Source organism: Schistocerca nitens, chromosome 1 (genome assembly GCF_023898315.1).
Source record: "Schistocerca nitens isolate TAMUIC-IGC-003100 chromosome 1, iqSchNite1.1, whole genome shotgun sequence".
Classification (NCBI taxonomy): Eukaryota; Metazoa; Arthropoda; class Insecta; order Orthoptera; family Acrididae; genus Schistocerca; species Schistocerca nitens.
In genome coordinates this window covers 472,726,947-472,751,023 of record NC_064614.1, presented here as the reverse complement: position 1 = coordinate 472,751,023, position 24,077 = coordinate 472,726,947, and the positions used below count along the sequence as shown (strand labels likewise).

The window sequence follows — 24,077 nt, the reverse complement described above, 5'->3', positions numbered from 1 at the left end:
GTGTGTGTGTGTGGTTTGAGGTTTTCGGGCGCTAAACACATGGTCATCAGCGCCCAAACGCATAGAAACAGGAGCACATGCGGTGAAGGGACGAAGACGGACAGCGAACAAGGAGAACGGCTAAAAGACACAGACCTGACGCAGTTACAAATCCTCACATACAGAGACAAAACAAGAGGAGAAGAAATGCACTAAAAAAGGAAAGGAAACACAAGGAAAAGAGAACAGATATCGAAGTGAAACAAGTAGGTAATCGTGACTGGCGGACCTCTTACCTAAGACCTGGGTGAGCCAGTCACCCAGCAGCACATTAAAATCCTCTCCCTAAAATCTGAGGCAACAAATTGGACAGGACACAAAACCGTAACAACTTAACCACAGTCGTAGCGTCGTTTTGCAAGATAGAGGGCAAATCCGGTGGCAAGGAAACCACCGCCCTCTGGTCAGAGAGTAAAGGACAGTCAAGTAAAATGTGGCGGACAGTAATCTGGACGCCACAAGCACTGCAGATTGGGGGATCCTCCCGCCGGAGTTAAAAACCATGCGTTAAGGGACTGTGCCCGATGCGGAGGCGAGTGAGAAGAACCTCATCCCGCCTGCATGACTGGTAGGACGTACGCCATGGCCGCGAGGTGGCCTTGACCAGACGCAGCTTATTTTCACCGACTGCCAGCCACTCCTCTTCCCATTGACGCATAACACGAAAACGCAAAAGGAAGGTAACAGCATGGAGGGGGACGGCACATTCAACAACGTGAGAGAGGGAACATGCATCTTTGGCAGCCACATCGGCCAGTTCGTTTCCACGTGCCCCGGCACCCAGCAGAAAGAAACCTCCTTCCCCTGTCGTTGCAGGTGGAGCAGGGCATCATGGATGTTCCAGACGACCGTATCCACCGGGTACAAGTGTTGCACGGCCTGAAGGGCACTCAGGGAGTCAGAACAGATGAGAAACTTAAGACTGGGAACACATCTCATCTGCTCCAACGCCCGCAAGATCGCAAACAATTCGGCATCAAAGATGGTAAACGCCGCAGGAAGCCGTAACTTGACGACTCGATCAGGGAAAACAACAGCACAGCCAACAGAGTCCCCCTGTTTAGAGCCATCCGTAAATACTGGTACATGGTCGGGATGCTGATTTAAAATATCGTAAAATAAGGAGGTAAAAACAAACGCAGGAGTGCAGCTCCTCCGGTACTCTGACAAGTCTAAAAGGACGCTGGGCCTCTGGAGCAACCAGGGAGGCAGGCGGGTAAAACCCTGTAGTTGGAGTTCCAAACGCTCCACACCAAGGGACTCAAGCAAATGCTTGGCACGAATCCCAAATGGTCTCGTTGTCCTGGGACAACTGGAAAAGAGACGTTCCATAGGCGGTCGGGCAACGGTAGGGTACGCAGGGGAGGTAGGACAGGCAAGGAATTGACACACCCGTCGCACCATGAGGAGTTTCCGCCGGATGGCGAGCGGCGGTTCCCCTACCTCAGCACACAGGCTGGGGATGGGATTGGTACGGAATGCACCAGTGGCCAGCCTGATACCCTCATGGTGTACTGCGTCAAGAATCTTCAGATACGAAGGCCTCGCTGACCCATACACGGTGCATCCATAGTCAAGACGCGACCGGACGAAAGCCCTATAAAACTGCAGCAGACGCGCCCGATCTGCTCCCCAGGACCGATGGCTCAGACACTTCAAAATATTCAGGGCCCGCACCTTGAGGTCTTTAAGGTGCGGCGACCACGACAACTTGGAATCAAAAGTGAGGCCCAGGAACCTCACAGTGTCTCTAAAAGGAAAAATGGTGTCCCTCAGACGCAATTCAGGGGAGGTAAAAGGACGTCGAGAACGATTAAAATGAACACACACATTTGTCTGCAGAAAAGGTAAAACCCGTCTTCGCAGTCCATGCCTCTAATCGCTTTATCGTAAGCTGCAGCTGCCGACTAGCAGTGACAAGACTGAAGAACAGAAAACACCAAAATCGTCCACAAACAAGGAGCACTGGGCAGGACTCCGGATAGTGGACGTGATACTGTTAATGGCGACGGCAAAGAGGGTGACACTTAAAACGCTTCCCTGAGGAACACCATTCTCCTGCACGTACAAATCAGATAGCACATTACCAACCCGATATCGAAAGAGGCGGCGGGAAAGAAAGGACCGAATGAAGATGGGGAGATGGTCACGAAAGGTCCACTGATGGAGTTGATTGAGGATAAGGCGGCGCCAAGTAGTGTCATACGCCTTATTAATGTCAAATAATATACCTAGACAATGCTGGTTACATAGGTAGGCCTGCTGGATGGCCGCCTCAAGCAGGGTCAAGTTGTCTATAGTTGAACGACATCTCCGAAAGCCACACTGAGAGTGGCTAAGGAGCTGCCTGATCTCGAGCAGCCAAACCAGGCGACGGTTGACCATGCGTTCCAATGTCTTCCCGACACAGCTCGTCAAAGCAATACTCCGATAACTACTGGGATGCATTCGGTCCTTCCCCGGTTTGAGGAGGGGAATCAAAATCGCCTCCCTCCACGAGTCAGGGAACGTGCCGGATGACCATATCATATTAAAACAATTCAGGAGAACTTCCTTGGATGGCAGCAACAAGTGCTGCAGCATGCTGTACAGGATTTGATCACGACCGGGCGCAGTATCATGAGCCACAGGCGGCGCCGAATACAGTTCCCACATTGTGAAGGGGCAGTTGTAGGGTTCAGAATTTGGAGACCGGAAGTCCAAGTGACCTCTCTCGATGGCAGTGCGGTAGCGGCAGATATCTGGATCACAGTTAATAGTGGCAGTAGATTCCGCAAAATGCATGGCCAGTGTCTGGGCAACGTCTCTCGGCACCGTGAGGAGACATCCCTGATGCAGCAATGCCGTGGCAGGTAGTTGGCTGCGTTTTCCGGAAATCCTCCTGATGGCTTCCCATACTTTCGTAGAACTAGTGGAGCGGGAGATGGAGTTCAAGAACGATTGCCATGACCGTCGTTTGCTCTCTTTAATCAATCGCCGCGCCTTGGCCCTTGCCACCCGAAAGGCCGCAAGATTGTCAGCTGAGGGACGGCACTTGAAGCGGCGCAGAGCTGCACGGCGGGCTCGGATGGCTAAGCGGCACTCAGTGGCCCACCAAGGGACAGGACGCCTCTTGGGATGACCTGAGGACCGTGGGATCGACAATTCAGCAACATGGGAGATCACGGCTGTAACATGGTCGACCCATTAGTGGACGCTGGCACGGCGTTCCAAAACAGCCAAATGGCTGAAAAGTGTCCAGTCAGCTCTGCAGAGGTGCCACCTGGGCGGCACTGGTAATGCTACAGTCTCATCCAGGAGGCGAATCCAAAGGGGGAAGTGCTCACTAGAATGGAGGTCAGCAGCAACCTTCCACAGAGCAGAATCCGCGAGTGCTGGAGAGCAAAAGGAAAGGTCAATAGCTGACGACGACCCAGAAGCAGTACAGAAATGAGTGGTAGCACCAGAGTTGAGGATGCACAGTTCTTCGGACAACTGTGTTCGAAGTCCTGTTACACTTCATCATTGTGCATCAAAAACTGCTTAAAACAAATCTCATTAAAATAATCTTATTGAAAACTTTGTAGTCAGAAGGCGTTCTGAAAAATTACAAAGGCCAGAAAACTACGGCACACACATGCAAGAAAATAGTCAGAACTGGCGTCTCATTCAACAAAATGAATACAAAATCAAAACGGTTAAATCGAACAGAAAGAAAACCGAAAGATCTATGTTGTGAGGTTACATACAAATTTTTAGCAGGCACGCTTGGGGCAATGATTGTCAGGTCTAATCAGTTTCACATATATCTTAATTGTGTGGATATTATCGAATGAGATAATTTTGACTATACTAAAATCAAAATAGGCATATACTTAAAGAATCTTTAAAAGGTAACACTTTAGAGAGAACAGTTACAAAAAAAGGTAACACTTTACAGAGGACATGTACATTTACGATTCATTTCAGTACTGTATACGTTTTTATTACTATTGTTCCATCGCCATAACATATTAACATAGGCGTATAATGATCAGCTCCGAATTAATGAGTAAATCAATTTATTTAATACAGTTAATACCAAATCAGCATGTACAGAGACTGTTCATTGCAGATAAACATTTTTGTTGCTATAATGAGAACATAATTATAAGCGTCCGCGTGAATTCAGTATAATGTGCAAAACATTTTATCTACACCTAGGCGTATATAAACTGACAAAGGACTTCATCCTCAAACGCTCAACAGGTATATAATCTAACAGAGGACTTCATCTTCAAACACTCAACAGATTTTTTAACAAAATACCCCAATAAAACAATAAATGCCGTACCGCGTATAAACTCAGACATTTCTAAAGCCATGTCAGATGTAGACTTAGCACTAATTCGTATGATTTATAAAACGTTACCCAGGAATAAGTAAACTTTTATATTGTGTATGATGAGCGAAGGATCATACTGATCTTATACATATTGTCATTTTTGTCAGTGCCGACTTCTACCTACCAGCCTTACCAGTACAGCTAATCTGCTCACAACATGGTGATGAATATTCCATCTATTTCGGGCGTGCATTCGGATTGTTTTTAATTCATGTTCCAATATTTCGGCTGACAACCTTTCAGCCATGCTGAAGGTGAGTCGCTAGCAGGTTTTTGAATCCCTTTACACATTGTAAACGCACATGCGTCAGAGATAACACTGTTGGTAACAACAGCGTCAGTCATAGAGGCGTTTAAGAGTTCAACAAAGCAAGTGCAGAATCAATAAATTCACAGTGGCCACGCGGTGTAGCCGCTCGGTTTAGGGCGCCTTGCCACGGTTCGCACGGCTCTCCCCGTCGGAGGTTCGAGTCCCCCCTCAGGCATGGATGTGTGTGTGTTGTCCTTAGCGTAAGTTAGTTTAAGTTAGATTAAGTAGTGTGTAAACCTACTTACGAAGGATGTTGTTGCTAATTATAAATGGCATAAAGACTTAGAATATTTCCTTTGAGAGCGCAGCTGAGCAGATTGTAAGCAAATTGAACTTTCACAGCTTCCTTGACCTCTGAATCCCAGTAGGATGGGCTGTGGCCAGTGTCTTTACTGTAATCCATCGAATGGCCAGTGGAAGTACGAAGTTCTGTCATTGTTGATTTATTAGGCTGTAGAAGGGGGAGTGTATCAGTGTATCGCCGGTGTTCAATGCAATGTTCTTTTACAGTGTGTGTTGTTTGTTGTTCGTCCTATACTTATGACTGACGCAGTTGATACCAGCAGTGTTACCTCTGAGACATACGCGTTTACTCCACAGTGTGTAAACTAATTTAAAAAGTTGCAAGCGACTTACCCTGCGAGCGGCAGAACGGTTGTCAGACGAAATATCGGAGCACAGTTAAACATAACCAAGATGCATACCGAAAAATGATGGAATAGTCGATTTGCCTGGAATACTTCAAGAAACTCATAGCGATGAATGTTATTCCTTCGGCCTACCTTCTGAAGGGATGTTCCGCGCTGTGCATGTACGATGTATAGGTCAATTAGAAAGCATCGTTCTAGGCCTCCATGACGTTATGTCCCAACAAGACAACTCAAGCCCACATGTTTCCCGTGGTCACTGTGTTCCACTCTTTTATTAGACAGCGTGTTCTTCAAATCTTTCACCCATAGAAAACATCTGGTCATGTCAGTCATTGTCTCTGATGAACTGTGACGTATCTGAGGCAACATGGCATTGCCTACCTGTATCTGTCATCGAAGATCAGTCTTACTCGATACCCAACAGGATTAGAGACACTGATTTCTTAGGCTGTAGAAGGGGGAGTTTCTGACAGCGGTGGCTGCTCTGTGTACCAAACTTTTCACCCTTACACCCACAAATCACATACTAATTCAATCATGTATTCTTCCCGCTAAATTGTATACACAAAATAAGTTGATTTTAGTTATTTGCTTTCCTTTCTGGTGTTGCAGTTATATTGAACAGCAGTAAATCGGTTATTTACGACCTTAGTTAATACTACGTGAGAATTTTCTGCATAGCAATCTAAAAAACTTGAGCAATAATCCGCGTTCTGGCCTTGATTGATCATGGGGACCGAACGAGCGTCCTGTCTTCCTCTATCAATGGCGTCCTTGGAGCAGCAGTCTAAGACAATGACATTATCAAGCGTAGATCTGCCGTTAAGCTGACTAGGTCGCTTAAGAAGTCATGCAGTAGGTGAAGAACGACTTCACAGATTACAACGTGATGCGTTTCAGAACTACAGACTACTGTAGTCTGTCATCTCTTGCTGCGAAGACGTCTGGTAACGTTCTTGTTCTTGTGCTACCTTTGCACCTGGATCTCTGAAGACGGAAATAATTCCGAAACGCGTCACGTTGTGATCAATAAAGTCATTTTTCACCTGTTGCGTGATTTTTTATACGCCCTAGCCAGTTAGCAGCAGATCGACGCATAATTACTAGAATTGTCGCTAGCCTCCTATGTGAATGTTACTCCTTCATTACAATGACATAATGTCCAAGTGTAATGGATGACGGTCTCACAGAGAGTGAGGCGGTGCAGTGGTTAAAGCAGTGAACTCGCATTCGAAAGGAACGATGTGCGAATTCCCTCTCAAACAGATTTACCGTGTAGTTCTTTCATCTGCATTTGCATGTCTACTCTGTAATTCGCACCTAAATGCCTGCGAGAGGGTTCATCGAAACACTTTCAAGTTAATCCTCTACCGTTCCGCTATCGAAGAGCGCATGGGAAAAACAAGCACTTCACCCTTTTGGTGCAAGCTCCGATTTCTCTTATTTTATAATACGATGATTATTTACGTATATTAATGTCAACAAAATATTGTGGCATTCGGAGGAGAAGTTAGTGATTGAAATTTCGTGAAAAGATCTCGTAGGAACGGAAAACGCCATAATTTTAATAACTGCCACCCCAATTCGCGAAACATGTCCGTGACACAGTCTCCCATATTTCGCGATAATACAAAACGAGCTGCCCTTCTACATCCACATCTACATGATTACTCTACTATTCACAATAAAGTGCCTGGCAGAGGGTTCAATGAACCACCTTCACGCTGTCACTCCACCGTTCTACTCTCGAACGGTGCGCGGGAAAAACGAACACAAATTTTTCTGTGCGAGCCCTGATTTCTCTTATTTTATTGTGATGATCATTTCTCCCTCCTAGTAGGTGGGTGGCAACAGAAGTTTTTCGTAACCGGAGGAGAAAACTGCTGATTGAAATTTCATGAGAAGATCCCGTCGCAACAAAAAAAGCCTTTGTTTTAATGATTGCCACTCCAATTCACGTATCATGTCTGTGGCACTATCTCCCCTATTTCGCGATAATACAAAACGAGATGCCCTTCTTTGCACTTTTTCGATGTCATCCGTCAGTCCCACCTGATGCGGATCCCACACCGCACAGCAATACTCCAGAATTGGGCGGACAAGCGTAGTGTAAGCAGTCTCTTTGGTAGACCTGTTGCACCTTCTAAGTGTTCTGCCAATGAATCGCAGTCCTTGGTTTGCTTTACCCACAATATTATCTATGTGATCGTTCCAATTTCGGTTACTTGTAATTGTAATACCTAAGTATTTAGCTGAATTTACAGCCCTCAGATTTGTGTGACTTAACGCGTAATTGAAATTTATCTGATTTCTTTTAGTACTCATGTCAATAACTTCACACTTTTCCTTATTCAGGGTCAATTGCCACTTTTCGCACCATACAGATATCTTATCTAAATCATTTTGCAAGTGGTTTTGATCATCTGATGACTTTACAAGACGGTAAATGACAGCATCATCTGCAAACAATCTAAAACGGCTACTCAGATTGTCTCCTATGTCGTTAATGTAGATCAGGAACAATAGAGGGCCTATAGCACTTCCTTGGGGGACGCCGGATATTGCTTCTGCTTTACTCGATGACTTTCCGTATATTGAACTTTTTCGATATCCTCCATCTATTCTATTTGGTAAGGTCTCATACAGCACAGCAATACACTGGCAAAGAACGAACAAGAGTAGGGTGGACAGCTTCTTTAGTGGACCTCCTGCATCTTCTAAGTTTTCTGCCAATAAAACACAGTTTTTGATTCACCTTCCTGACAAAATTATCTGTCCAACTTAAATTGTTCGTAACTGTAATCGCTAGGCATTTAGTTTAAAGTGACAATCTTTAGATTTATGTGGTTTATTGTGTAATTGATTTTTAACGAATTTACTTTAGTATTCTACTCACGTGGATGATCTCAAAAGTTAGAGTTAATTGCCGCTTTTCACACTATACAGATATCTTTTCTTTTGATGACTTAATAGACGGTAAATGACAGCATCCATATGCAGTCTACGAGGGCTGCTCAGATTGTCTCCTAAATCGTTTGTATAAATTAGCAACAGGAGAGGGCCTATAACGCATCCGTGGGGAACGCCAGATATTAGTTCTGTTTTACTCGATGGATTTCCGTCTATTATTACGATGTGACTGGAGGTCACTAATCCAGTCGCACACCTCAGACGATACTCCACAGCCACGCAATTTGATTAGAAGTCGCTTCTGAGGAACGGTGACAAAAGCCTTCTGGAAATCTAAATGTATGGAATCATTTGAGATTCCCTGAATGATATTTTCTGAAGCCGTGTTGAGTGCGTGTCAATAGACCGTTTTCTTGGAGGTAATAACTGATGTTCGAACACAGTATATATTCCAAAATCCTACTGGGAATCGACAACAGTGATATTGGCCAATAACCGATAGAATTACTCCTAATTACTTTCTTGAGCATTGGCGTTGTCTATGCAGCTTAGCAGTCTTTAGATAAGTATCATTCGTTGGGCAAGGGGTTGTATATGATGGGTAAGTATGGATCTATTGTAGGAGTAGCAGCATACTGTCAAAGATTCTACGAGGGTCACTACAAAAGAAATACACACTATTTTTTAATCCATCTTTTATTCTACGTGTTTGAAAGTTTTACAGTGTGTAAATACATCCTTTAGGAACAATATTTTCATTTTCCACATAATTTCCATCCCTCTCAACTGCCTTACGCCATCTTGGAACCAGCGCCTGTATACCCGCACAGTAAAATTCTGTACCAACGTGTTGAAGCCGCTGTTTGGCAGAGTGCACAAGGGAGTCATCATCTTCAAACCTTGTTCCACGAAGATTGTCCATCCGAGTTTTGTGAGCCACCGTCAACATCCTGGGAACCCACCTGGCACAAACCTTTTTTAACGCCAACACTTTCAGTATTCTGCAAACACTTCCTTCGTCTAAACCCAACGTAGCGTGAGAATTCGTTCAGTGTGATGCGTCTGTCAGCAGTCACCAATTCGTAAACTCTCTGCACATTGTCTGGAGTGTGTGCAGTACGAGGCCTGCCGCTGTGAGAACAATCCTCAATATTGCCGTGCCCGCTTTCATCACGTAACCTGTTTGCCCACCAACTAAGTGTACTGCGATCGACAGCAGCGTCTCCATACACCTTTTTCAACTTCTTGTGGATGTTTCCCACTGTCTCGTTCTCACAGCATAGGTATTCTATGACAGCACATTGCTTCTGATGAACGTAAAGTGTAGCAGCCATCTTGAAGACATGCTGTGACGGCGCCACTCACGGGAACAGGTTGAACTAGGTTTGAAAACAAGCGAGAAGGAAGTATCTACACACTGTAAAACTTTCACACACGCAGAATGGAAACTGTATTTTTACAAAAATAGTGTGTATTTCTTTTGGAGTGACCGTAAATGGTACACAGTCTGGACCGGAAGACTTACCTTCATTGGTTTAAGCAGTGTCGCTGCACCGAGGATATCTACTTCTAAGTTACTCATATTGACAGCTCTTCTTGATTCAAATTCTTTATATTTACTTCCTCACCTCGTCGCTGCCTGGAAGCCCTGTAAACTGTCGGAGGAGAGACGTGACCACTGTGGGGTGTCTGTGTGCGCAGGCCAGGGCCGCTTCCACTGGGTGCTGCAGCTGGTGTGCGGCGTGTGCCTGGCCACCACCCTGGTGACGATGCTCAGCACGGGCTACGCGCTGCCCTATGCCCAGTGCGACCTCCGGCTCTCCACGCAGGACAAGGGCGTACTCAACGCTATCTGCTACATCGGTGAGTACCGCCACCGCAGGCTGTGGAGCGTCGGAGTGTATCAGGCCCGTCTAGGCTGGTACTAAACTCTATGTGAGTGATGTTTGAAGGTTATCCTTTTGCAGTTTCCACGGTATTTTCGTACAAGTTTTCTAGCGACCAAACAAATGCGAATGTCTCGATCATAATCACCAATTGTCGCATCCAAAGGATACACTCCTATAACAATGGAAAAGAAAAATGATAATTTTGTATTTCAATATTTTTCTACATTACGGAGATTTCTGCAAATAAAGAACATTTATTAAATATCCATCGCTTTAAATGATTGCATCGAGTCAGTCATCAATTATTCAAAATGACAGTCACAATCGCATTATTTATTTTGCTGCCAACCGGTTTCAACCCGCGATGGGGTCATCTTCAGGGCAATTTACACCATGTGGTCGCTAGCTGGAGTCGTCACCCTGTGCACAAACAGGGTGACGACTCCAGCGAGCGACCAAATGGTGTAAATTGTCCTGAAGATTACCCCATCGCGGGTTGAAACCGGTTAGCAGCAAAATAAATAATGCGATTGTGACTGTCATTTTGAATAATTGATTGTAAGTAAATTAATCGGTGTTATCTCCATACAACTATGTTGTCTAAAAAAAAAGTCAACCATCGTTTGGTAACGTTCGACCGCGTAAAAGATGTTCATTGAGATTTTCGTGTATATAACTGTTAAATGGAAATAATCAGGTTCGTATTGCATTCAAGAAATAATCACCGATAGAGAGCATAGAACACTAGTTGGTTCAGTTACAGAAACAACACATCAACTTGTTTAAAAAGGACAGAAAATTAAACCCCTTATAGTAAATGAAACGGCAGAAATGAAAGGTAATCGTTTCTAAGAAAGTTGCACACACCCTTGAATGTCATAACATTATAATTCAACGGATAATATATAGATTACGAAAGTTACTTCTAGTTCAGGCAACGACCAGAAGAAGAAGAAGAAGAGGAGAACGAGGCACAGTGGAATAAATGACATTTAGCTGCCAGTGGCCATTGATTCACGTCAATGGAGAAGTTGAAAATTTGTGCTGAAGTGGGATACGAATCCCGGCCTTCCGCTCACAAGGCAAATGCTCTGACTAGTAAGCTATCTCAGGCTATCTGCAGACTACTGACGTAATGCTGCTGCCCATTATCCTCATTACTCACGACGTTCAGACAATTCTCGCTAGAGTTCGAGCATGTAATTGAAACGAGTCTGGCCAATGATTCTTTCAGTGCAAATGCACACCATGCTCGAACTCTTGAGAAAATCGTCTGACGTGAGACGTCCCGGGATAGTCCGTGCAGTTACACTGACCACTGTGTCCGAATGGCTAAGTGGTAACAGTCAGCTTCCGTCCATGATCAAATGGTTCAAATGCCTCTGAGCACTATGGGACTTAACTGTTGAGGTCATCAGTTCCCTAGAACTTTGAAATACTTAAACCCGACTAACCTAAGGACATCACACATATCTATGCCCGAGGTAGGATTCGAACCTGTGACCGTAACGGTCACGCGGTTCCAGACTGTAGCGCCTAGAACCGCTCGGTCACACCAGCCGTCCGTCCGTGATCGCGTGCGGACCTACTTGAGGCATCGGGGTACTGCTCCGCTTACGGTGTTGTTTACTTCTGCGTCGCGATATTCGTGTTGTACAGCGTCCATCTACACTATACCCCATGGCGCACTCTTACCGCCGAGAGGAAAATTTGTGGTAAGGTCTTATGCGTCCAAACTGCTGACGTCATCGGTCACTAAGCTTACGCACCACTTAAACTAACTTATGCTAAGGACAACAACACACACACCCATGCCCAAGGGAGGACTCGAACCTCCGACGGGGGGAGCCACGTAGACCGTGACGAGACACCCTAGATCGCGCGGCTACCCCGCGTGGCCTTACCGCCATGACACACTTAAAGTTACATTCCAAACCGAATATGCACGCCAGGCGCTTAAGAAATCGATGAATTCATTCGCGACAAGTGATAGATATTCACTTCTCTACCACCAGCAGCATTGTCTACATTAAAATGACGACGCACTCGCTGACGTAGTTCGACAACACGCACGCGGACTAAAATTCAAACACTGTGACGGGCATATTCAGGAGGTGACGGTAGACAATTCGGGTGTTTGAGCTCTCTTTCGAAGTGCCGTAAGATGTGTTCATTGATGCCTTCCGATCCTACGACAGCATTGTGGGCTGCATCGCGGAAAAGTGGCAGACGTTAAATGATGTGCGAGAGATCAAGGTCGAACTGTCCAAACACGCATCATATCTGCTGACGGGTGATGTGCGAGCCATCGTCATATATGATGACCAACTGCAGACACGGGCAGGATATCGACAAGGGCGTCACATTAGGTTCCATTTCTCCATTGCTGTTCGCCCCAGAGCCCTTCCAGTGACGCAGCTCCCAAAGTGACAGCCATTTCTTTACCAGACACCTACGCCTTGGCCATGTGCAACTCGGATGCGTCACTTCAGTATACGCCTATGCTCCCGCCAGCACTCTCCCTCGGGAATGACGGTGTGGACGAGACCCCGCCGGCACCATCTCCGATGATGGCGACGAGAACAACAACACTCCAGAGTTCGGTGAACGGCCCGCCTACCACGATGCATATCGAACCGAGTGTGGTGCCTACCTTCGCTTTTCTTCAGACGTACACAACATCGGACAACGAACAGCCACATTCCGAGACAGAACAGCACCTCTGGAAGCAGCAGTCGCCCTGAAAACAGAAGAAGCTAAGTCTCACGGTCTCCTACGACACACTCCTTCACGACGTATCGTAGATAGTTGACCAGATACCAGATAGTGATCTCCTTTTGAGCACACTGACGACAGAAGTGGCCACTCTTAATGTTCTATCTGGGGAGCATCCTGCAATCCTAGCTGACAGTAATGGATCTCTTGGAGGGATGTTCCCAGATCCCATCGTGGCAGCATCACCATCCCTAGTGCTCGATGGGCGCGACGACTGCCATTCGTTTCGATCTCCTGGGATGATGATGTCGACAACAGAGCAGATCAGGGTGCTGGCCCATCTGTCTGGGAACGCCCCAATGTGGCGCCTGACCCGCTTCCACCAGTGACTGCGACCACAGTGGCTGCACTGGATGTTTCATGCCAGCTAGACATCTCTGCATGATCCTCCATACTAACAGGGTAGCATGTCCAAAACACTCCCGCATTGCAGCGATTAATCTGGCCACCATTCAGGCACCACATAAATTATAAATGTTCAGAGGCACGATTTACACTGCTGATGCTGACATTGCCTCCCCTCCAAGAAGTGATCGCTGCTGATATCTACACTCACACTGGCTACGTGGCCCACATCTCACGTGCCTCTGACAATAGCAGTGGATTGGAAATCGTCCTCCATGCATGACTCCCCGCTGAAGATTTAGTGTACCTTCCTAATGCTAGGGGTATGGCCTACAGCGGTCTCACTCTCCTCACATCCCTCTGCTGCAAACCATCACCGTGGTGGAAACTGTTGATGCAGCTGTGGTCAACACAAATTAGAGATTCACTCTAGCAACGTGAACGAAATCCGTGGAGGGATGTACTTATCACCTTCAAAAGACTCCGAACCTGCGCCCACTACCTGATTTTAAAACTCCGAGGAAGGAAAGTTGAGCTGGCGGCGGTGGTCTCGCGGTTCTAGGCGCGCAGTCCGGAACCGTGCGACTGCTACGGTCGCAGGTTCGAATCCTGCCTCGGGCATGGATGTGTGTGATGTCCTTAGGTTAGTTAGGTTTAAGTAGTTCTAAGTTCTAGGGGACTAATGACCACAGCAGTTGAGTCCCATAGTGCTCAGAGCCATTTTGAAGGAAAGTTGAGAAAGATTTGTAACCATTATTGGGATCTGTTACACCTCTTCTAACGTACGGGGCAAACTGCTCACCGTTTAGATGGTGTCATTTAGTCTGACCCCACCTTTGTTGCTGAACAACTAGCAACTCACTCTGCTGAGCTTCGGCAACATCCACTTCTATAAAAGTTATCCGGAGAGTATTTATCTATCCCTCGATTCTCAAGTGTCGGAAGCATATAATATCCCATACATCGATCATGAATTATTCAGCGTTTAAGTACCAAGCCCTGACCACATATCTAGTTAGGTGGTGCATTATGTATGCTTAGAACAGAACGTCACATTCTTCTACTTTTTAACGACATATTTTATTTTTTGCCCTTTGAAATGCCTAAGACACTACATACTAGCATCTTATCATTACTACTGTGAATGGGTAAGGCTTTTGAGGTACCCTCACGACTTCTACCCGGAATTTTTTATCTCGTCAGTCCTTCCACGTTCAAACAGGAGCTTCTCACAGTCTTCTTCCCAGACATAAAAATGGATTCTCACAATGCTCCTTTCTGAGTGTAGCCATTTCCCTAAAACCAGTTAATGGTCTTATTGAAGCCGTGGGACCTGTGACCTCGCCTTCCATGCATGTTGATGACTTCTGCGTCTGTTACATATCTTCGAAAGTTAGCAACGCAGAACGCCCAATACAGGCCTCCACTAGAAAGGCTCAATTTTGAATTATCAATTATGGTTTCAAATTCCTCGTTTCCAGAACAAGTGAGGAGGGGAGGAGGAGATTAGTGTTTAACGTCCCGTCGACAACGAGGTCATTAGAGACGGAGCGCAAGCTCGGGTGAGGGAAGGATGGAGAAGGAAATCGGCCGTGCCATTTCAAAGGAACCATCCCGGCATTTGCCTGAAGCGATTTAGGGAAATCATGGAAAACCTAAATCAGGATGGCCGGAGACGGGATTGAACCGTCGTCCTCCCGAATGCGAGTCCAGTGTGCTAACCACTGCGCCACCTCGCTCGGTAGAACAAGTGTAACGTGAAACTTCCTGGCAGATTAAAACTGTGTGCCCGACCGAGACTCGAACTCGGGACCTTTGCCTTTCGCGGGCAAGTGGTAGAGCACTTGCCCGCGAAAGGCAAAGGTCCCGAGTTCGAGTCTCGGTCGGGCACACAGTTTTAATCTGCCAGGAAGTTTCATATCAGCGCACACTCCGCTGCAGAGTGAAAATCTCATTCTGGAAACATCCCCCAGGCTGTGGCTAAGCCATGTCTCCGCAATATCCTTTCTTTCAGGAGTGCTAGTTCTGCAAGGTTCGCAGGAGAGCTTCTGTAAAGTTTGGAAGGTAGGAGACGAGGTACTGGCAGAAGTAAAGCTGTGAGTACCGGGCGTGAGTCGTGCTTCGGTAGCTCAGTTGGTAGAGCACTTGCCCGCGAAAGGCAAAGGTCCCGAGTTCGAGTCTCGGTCGGGCACACAGTTTTAATCTGCCAGGAAGTTTCATATCAGCGCACACTCCGCTGCAGAGTGAAAATCTCATTCTGGAAACATCCCCCAGGCTGTGGCTAAGCCATGTCTCCGCAATATCCTTTCTTTCAGGAGTGCTAGTTCTGCAAGGTTCGCAGGAGAGCTTCTGTAAAGTTTGGAAGGTAGGAGACGAGGTACTGGCAGAAGTAAAGCTGTGAGTACCGGGCGTGAGTCGTGCTTCGGTAGCTCAGTTGGTAGAGCACTTGCCCGCGAAAGGCAAAGGTCCCGAGTTCGAGTCTCGGTCGGGCACACAGTTTTAATCTGCCAGGAAGTTTCATATCAGCGCACACTCCGCTGCAGAGTGAAAATCTCATTCTGGAAACATCCCCCAGGCTGTGGCTAAGCCATGTCTCCGCAATATCCTTTCTTTCAGGAGTGCTAGTTCTGCAAGGTTCGCAGGAGAGCTTCTGTAAAGTTTGGAAGGTAGGAGACGAGGTACTGGCAGAAGTAAAGCTGTGAGTACCGGGCGTGAGTCGTGCTTCGGTAGCTCAGTTGGTAGAGCACTTGCCCGCGAAAGGCAAAGGTCCCGAGTTCGAGTCTCGGTCGGGCACACAGTTTTAATCTGCCAGGAAGTTTCATATCAGCGCACACTCCGCTGCAGAGTGAAAATCTCATTCTGGAAACATCCCCCAGGCTGTGGCTAAGCCATGTCTCCGCAATATCCTTTCTTTCAGGAGTGCTAGTTCTGCAAGGTTCGCAGGAGAGCTTCTGTAAAGTTTGGAAGGTAGGAGACGAGGTACTGGCAGAAGTAAAGCTGTGAGTACCGGGCGTGAGTCGTGCTTCGGTAGCTCAGTTGGTAGAGCACTTGCCCGCGAAAGGCAAAGGTCCCGAGTTCGAGTCTCGGTCGGGCACACAGTTTTAATCTGCCAGGAAGTTTCATATCAGCGCACACTCCGCTGCAGAGTGAAAATCTCATTCTGGAAACATCCCCCAGGCTGTGGCTAAGCCATGTCTCCGCAATATCCTTTCTTTCAGGAGTGCTAGTTCTGCAAGGTTCGCAGGAGAGCTTCTGTAAAGTTTGGAAGGTAGGAGACGAGGTACTGGCAGAAGTAAAGCTGTGAGTACCGGGCGTGAGTCGTGCTTCGGTAGCTCAGTTGGTAGAGCACTTGCCCGCGAAAGGCAAAGGTCCCGAGTTCGAGTCTCGGTCGGGCACACAGTTTTAATCTGCCAGGAAGTTTCATATCAGCGCACACTCCGCTGCAGAGTGAAAATCTCATTCTGCAAGTGTAACGTGTTTTTGCCATCACCGAATGGTCCATACATTACAGATCTTCATTTATATAATAAATTATCTAAAATAATAAAGACATATCGATCTCCAGGATTACTTACCGATACTAAGTTTTCTCATATATGCCACCTTAAACAGGTAGAAACCAGCGAAAAAATGCTTCCACCGGAGCACAAAAAATGCAAATACTACAGTCTGCTCTCACTGTCACTGTCTCTCTCTTGCTGCTACCATCCCATTCCTTCCTTCATGCTGCTGCTGCCTCTTCTCACTGTCACTACCTCTCTTTCTTCTTCGTTATCACTCTCATATATTCTGTCTCTCATTATCACTGGCTCTCAACCACTTCAATTTTCTCTTCATTCCCCCTCCCCCTCCTGGCATTTCTCCTTCACTCTTTTCCTAGAACTCTTCTGTCACTGTCAACGACGTTCCACTACTATTGCGTCCTTCTCTTTCTCTCACACTGCCATTGTCTCCTTCGCTCTTTGTATAACTCATCCACTGACTATTATCTTCCAGTATTTATTACTTTTGGGTCTCTTTTCCAATTCTACAGGCTTCTTTTCTCTCAGCACAAAAAGAGCGAATATGTTCACATGTCAAAATTTTTCGGAAAATTTTTAAAGGTACTGAGGAAAGTAGAACGAGGCAGCCGGTAGTTCACTTTTCAGTCACGGTCTTTTAAATAAACAAAAACATATTCGTGTTTATTATGCTCCGATAGGAGCATTTTTCCTCTGTTTTCCGTATTTCCCTGCCGGCCAGAGTGGCCGAGCGGTTCTAGGCGCTTCAGTCTGGAACCGCGCGACCGCTACGGTTGCAGGTTCGAATCCTGCCTCGGGCATGGATGTGTGTGTTGTCCTTAGGTTAGTTAGGCTTAAGTAGTTCTAAGTTATAGGGGACTGATGACCTCCGATAAGTCCCATAGTGCTCAGAGCCATTTGAACCACCCTTATTTCCCTGCTGCATCAGGGTGTGTAACTCCTTTGAAATGAAACATCAGTAATATTTAAATACTTTACTTATGTGAAATTGCACTAACGCAAAACTAATTCTATACCTCAGACCCGATTTTACGTGGAAAAGAATTTTGCATGTACTTCAGTATTACACTATGGGGTTTCCAAATGATAAAGGAGATACTTCACAGCGTATTACTCTGTGCTACGCCAGTTTATAAACTCCGTTTTCTCTTCACAAATGATTTTAAGTCTACAAGTTGGTTAGCTTCGAGCCTCTGTATCTTGGAAATGGGTAAAGATATCGAAAATCTTCAAGGTTGTTAGAGATCGGGATCTTCGGACTATAGCGTCAAGATTTCAGCCATTTGATGTGCATAGCCGCTTTGAAATCATCGGCTAACTTTTGGTCCACTGGTGACTGCGAAAATATAATAAAAAAACCTTTTTTGTGGGGTTTTCCGTGGAAGCACCCATGAACTAATGGTGCCTCCTAAATCCCATCAAGCCCACACTAAACCACATCAAATGCAAAAAGGTTCAGCCGACTTTCGCCGTTGGCCTCAGCAGAAGAAAGTGTGTAATATTCATACTTTGACTCTGTGCTGTAGGATAACGACATTAAAACGATCCTTCTGTTCGCTATATAAATGGTACCTAGTCCAAGGGCTATCCAAAACGCTTGACCCTACCTTTTTATTATCAATTAAATCCGATGTATGAGAATCGGAAACCCCCTTTTTATGCGCGGGGTTTTGGAAACATATTAGGTACGCATGTCGCATGCATACCGATTACCGCTTGTTGCCGCCTCAGCAATTCTTATGAGTTGTTGGTCACTTCACTCTCCTCATTCTCTTATCCTGTCTCGATTAGGCTGTGGAAGTCGGGTTCTATCGTTGCTGCATCTTTCCATACTGTGTGGTGAGACATTCATCCTGCGCCTTTCGGATGAGCTCCGTAAATAGCCTCATAACAGAGGATGCACCGGCTCCAACTATTACTTAACTTCGCAGTTCATACACGAAGTCACAGAGACCATCTGAACCACCAGATTTCTTGGAAGATAAAAGGACACAAGCACCACAAATACGCTCTCCATCTAGTGTCGTGACATCATTTCGTCCACAATCCATCCTCCCCAAACTACAAGTGATCTTTCTGAACCTCTTCACAGGCTCACACGAACATTCTCTTGGAGGGGACCTTGGCCATGACTTCGTCAACATCTATCCTTAAGCACAAAAGATATAAAGACATAACAATATATTAAGATGACTTTATTCTTCAAGGATGAACGAATTACCCGCTCTTTAGGTAGTAAACAACATCTCCACTATAGGAATGCAGTGTCCTTACAAAAGTACCAGTAGCCATTATAAAAGCCCAATGATATATCTCCACATGCTCTTGCGAGACTTTCCTCATTTGCAGTTACTCTTTGAGCGGTTTACTAGCTACAAATCAGTACTATGAGAAACACCAAATGCAATTGTTCATTCACGACTTGATTTCTGTGCTACAAAACACTGGAAGGCCGAAGCTATTTCTCAAGAGTTCCTGCACAATGGATCATTTAACCACGGAAGCATCGCTGATGGACGCCTTGGAATCGAAGTTACCGAGACCTAACTTACGGAGAACCCTATATTGACAACTCATAGCGTCATGAAAAGGGTGTGGAACCTCCGAACAAACAGTCATAAAATACTCTACAACTGCGGGGCTGTCTACACACAGAATGTCTCACCGAAAGTCTAATATTCTTTGCCGATCCCCACTGGCTTCACTGGAACTACTCATGAAGTGTGTTTTACTATGACTGGATGGGGGAGAGAGGTGTCGCAAGTATGCTACAGAAGGCCCGATTTATTCCTCCCTACCCTACGGTACTTTACGCTTCTTTTATACCTAGTTTTATCTTTACAGTATTATGCATTTTTTTACATTCCATATGAACATAGGAAGGGGCGATTCGGTTGCCAATCTAGTTCATTTGAGAAAAGTATTATTGCATCCTACATATGAAGACATTAGTATGTGCACCAGTATTTAGGGTGAATGGGAACTTCACCGACAAAATTTCAGGGGTTTTCCGGGGATATTTTCTGAGTATTCTGGTATTAGAGGCCGGGTCCCCAGTGGCTAGGTACGAAGTTATTGCGTTTCATTTGATTTCTCACCTCAATCTATCTGTGTATCTGCATCACTCTGAAAACATCTGCACAACAATGCAAACGTTAACGGTATGCTCTGTGTGTATTCTCTGGTAGCAAATTTGTTCCATTCACACGAGATACTTACTGCTGACAACAATAATGCTCAGTTTAGTCTTCGGCCTAATGCTTGGGTTCAGTGCTGCTCGGTTCTGTCTCCGGTTTAATTTTCTCGCAGTGTTAGTTGTACATTGTGATACACACGGTAGGGACAAGTATATTAATGAAGATTTGGCGTATAGGCATCCCGCACAGGGTTCAATGAATCCAATGGAAGAGCGTCACAACCCTCTTCTGAACGGCAACCACTTCACAATATACTTCTCTAAATTGTTTCGTATCAAGGTTGTTGTGTTACTGTGTGTTTAGTGTATAGAAACGAAGGTAAATGGGATAACAAACCGAATATATCATAAGTACATTATGACGCTGTAACGAGCTACCAGCGAGCACGAGTTTTTTTCTACCATCGGTTTCAGTTTGTGTAACTTTTTTTGAACGCACGTGACGATCTGCATTTAGTCGTTAATTCATGCATGACAGGTATAGCAACGTAGAAAGGAAACTGCATGGAACGACAGGCTCAGCTGAATCTCCCATACACTAAATAGTGCAATTTTTCTTTCTTTCTTTCTTGGGGTGTTTGTCCCGATTCAACGCGGGGTCGGCCTTGTTACTATTGATTTGGCAGTGTTAACTGCAGAGGGTGGCCAGATGCCCTTCCTGGCGCCACCCCGAACTCCCCCAGGACGGAATTAGTGTTCACTAGCTGTCTGCGTCTAGTGTAATTCATGGAATTATGTGAACGTTTTCAAAGGTCTGCGAGTCGTGTAACTGAGGCGGACCGTGGGGACCAGCCTGGTATTCACCCAGCAGGATGTGGAAAACCGCCTAAAAACCACATCCATGTTGGTCAGCATACCGGTCCACGTCGTCAATGCGCCGGGCGGATTCCATCCACGGCCGGCGCGCCTACCCGAGTCCAGGAAGCAGCGCATTAGCGCTCTCGGCTACCCTGGCAGGTTAAATAGTGCAATTATACTGTGCTAAATACAGCGGTAAGGACGATTTAACAGTCCACAGGTGTACTGTCAGCACCTGGTGTCCCTGTTGGACACTATGGACCGGCAGTCAGTAAGTATGAGTGATGGACCCAGGAGTCCACTGCAGAATGATACAATGAATGGTTTTTGAAGTGAGGTAGTTTGTCTTGTTGCTGTGGCCATGCAGTTCACACCTATCACAGCACCAGTCGGACATCTGGGCAGCGATACGAAGATGTACTACCTGATCACGATATTACAGCATTTGGACCCCTGCGGCCGTTATCGGAAACACACGGTGACGTAACAGTAAACAAGTTCAGTGGTGACTAAGGGAAACGCATGGCTTTGTGAGTGATTTCGAGACAGTTGTGCAGATATCATGTGGATCAGCGAGTCATCTTGGAATACCGCGATAGAAATACCGAAGTGCCTTCACTCGCAGGTACAATAATAATGTGGTCGACTAATAATTTGTTCCCCGACACACTGTAGTTTGCTACCTCAGGCATGATTTACACCTGGTACTTGTAGATGTTCTTGGAGGCATCTTTATTCAGGTAACGTATTTGGCCCTCGCCGTGATCATTCGTGCATAGCTTTTTAAGTAGTGACGTGTCGCTGTTCACAACAACAGGAATGCAGTACGTTTTGCGCCTGTGAACCTACTTGATGACCATTCTGCAGGTGAAACATGATCAATCCTTGCTGTAGGAATGCCGTACATCTCACACCTATAGAACGTTTTTCTGTAGATGCGGGTAATGTAACGTCATCTGTCGTGATGCAACTTTTTTTCTGGAGGCATGCTGCGCATCGCTTGTGCAGTACCGTAATGTGTAGATACGCTATTCATCGCCACAAGCACGTTCTACATCTCGCACGTGATCAACATGTAAAAGATGACTGTAAGGTGAGGTGTAAGGGAGAGTACGGTACTTTGTGCAGCGGGTAATCGCACGCGTCCGGTATCTGAAGGTAGTGAAGTTGACGACTTTTGGCCACAGATGCCATCTTTAGCGTCAACAGGAACAAGAAGATATGCGCCATTTGAGTTATGGATGGCGTGAGGTAATAAGCATCCTGGATTCTTATTATTTTCAGCAAAGAGGAAATAAGAAGGGAAGCTTATAGTTATTACTGATTTGCATTTATCTGGAATATGTTATTAAAACCTGTAATTCATTATATGATTGCACGGATTTGCTAACAGTATAACAAAGAGCATCTGATCGTGTTAGTATGAAATGGTAGACTGGGGTAATGGTACGGTAACAGAGGACACGTGCTCAGCCCCGTTGAAAGGAAGAGGAAAGTAAGGTGTGAAAACAAACAATAGACTGGGTTCTAGAACAAGAAGGGGATAGCTGAACGTGGGTGCCTTAAGGAGCAGCCAGAGCAGGTGAAAAGGAAAGCCAAGTGTAACCAGGTGTAAGGAGGAACGATCAGAATAATCGGAGGTATCGCATGTTTCAAGTATTTGTGATGATGACAATGACGATCATTAAAACAGTTTACTGGTGTATTGCAGTCACTGCCTACAGTTAGTAAAGAACTTAAAGTGTGATACTGTATCTGTAGACAAGCAGGTTGTGGTCCAGGTGTGTTGGGTGCTCCGCATAGGAAACATCCCAAGACTATGTTTTATAAATGCTTATTCAAGAAAGGAACGTTTCAAAAAATGTTAAAATATGAAAATAAAAATGATTCCAATTGAGACCACCACTGTTTGTATGACGGTATGACGTCCAAGTTGTCATTTGACAAGCAAAACTGTTTTATGTGAACGGCAGCAATTACAGTGCTGCATTGAGGGAGTATCGCCAACTGAAAGGTCTGAGGAGAGGCCCAATGTCGTTACTTGGTTTAAAAACATAATAATGAAATTCGAAAGCACACGTGAGCTTGGTGTGGCACCTGAAGGAGGAAGTGTCCTATCCCGGTGGAGGTTACTGACGTGGTTGCTATTGCTGTAACTGAGCGTGCAGCACGTGCCCCGGGTAGTGCTAATGCCCCTGCACTGTCACGAGGAATTGTCCATACGATGACCAGCAGTACGGAAAGTTTTGAGGTCTATTTTACACTAGCACCAGCAGAAACCCAAACGGTACAGTAAGTGAAACCTCATGATCCGCAGCAACGTTCTGAATTTGTCCTTAGCTTTCTCGCACGGATCGAACTTGATGACATGTAGCCGGGCAATATTCTGTGGAGTGACGAGGCACATTTTACACTGCAGGGTGCAGTGAATACACAGAACTGCCGGAGCTGTGGTACTGTTAAACCGCATGTTGAACACGAAGAGCCACTGCACCCGCCGTATGTGAACTGTATGGTGTTCAAGAAGTCTCTCCGCAGTGCCGTACGATTGTTAGCCGCGCGTGTCGCATGCCACAGTGAATATACCGAAATTAAACTCAGTAAAATACAAGTTATTAATTTATTGAATATTCATTTTTCATCTACATCTACATCTACATTTATACTCCGCAAGCCACCCAACGGTGTGTGGCGGAGGGCAATTTACGTGCCTCTGTCATTACCTCCCTTTCCTGTTCCAGTCGCGTATGGTTCGCGGGAAGAACGACTGTCTGAAAGCCTCCGTGCGCGCTCTAATCTCTCTAATTTTACATTCGTGATCTCCTCGGGAGGTATAAGTAGGGGGAAGCAATATATTCGATACCTCATCCAGAAACGCACCCTCTCGAAACCTGGCGAGCAAACTACACCGCGATGCAGAGCGCCTCTCTTGCAGAGTCTGCCACTTGAGTTTGTTAAACATCTCCGTAACGCTATCACGGTTACCAAATAACCCTGTGACGAAACGCGCCGCTCTTCCTTGGATCTTCTCTATCTCCTCCGTCAACCCGATCTGGTACGGATCCCACACTGATGAGCAATACTCAAGTATAGGTCGAACGAGTGTTTTGTAAGCCACCTCCTTTGTTGATGGACTACATTTTCTAAGGACTCTCCCAATGAATCTCAACCTGGCACCCGCCTTACCAACAATTAATTTTATATGATCATTCCACTTCAAATCGTTCCGCACGCATACTCCCAGATATTTTACAGAAGTAACTGCTACCAGTGTTTGTTCC

The 24,077-nt window shown here is 45.8% G+C and overlaps 1 protein-coding gene across 1 annotated transcript in view; it reads left to right on the top strand.

The window, feature by feature from the left end:
• LOC126251935 (synaptic vesicle glycoprotein 2A-like) overlaps positions 1-24,077 on the top strand; it is a 136,490-nt gene that overhangs the window by 34,045 nt on the left and 78,368 nt on the right. The window contains exon 3 of the mRNA XM_049952691.1: positions 9,974-10,135. Coding sequence (XP_049808648.1) covers positions 9,974-10,135 — 162 coding nt within the window. The remainder of the gene's footprint in view (positions 1-9,973; positions 10,136-24,077) is intronic.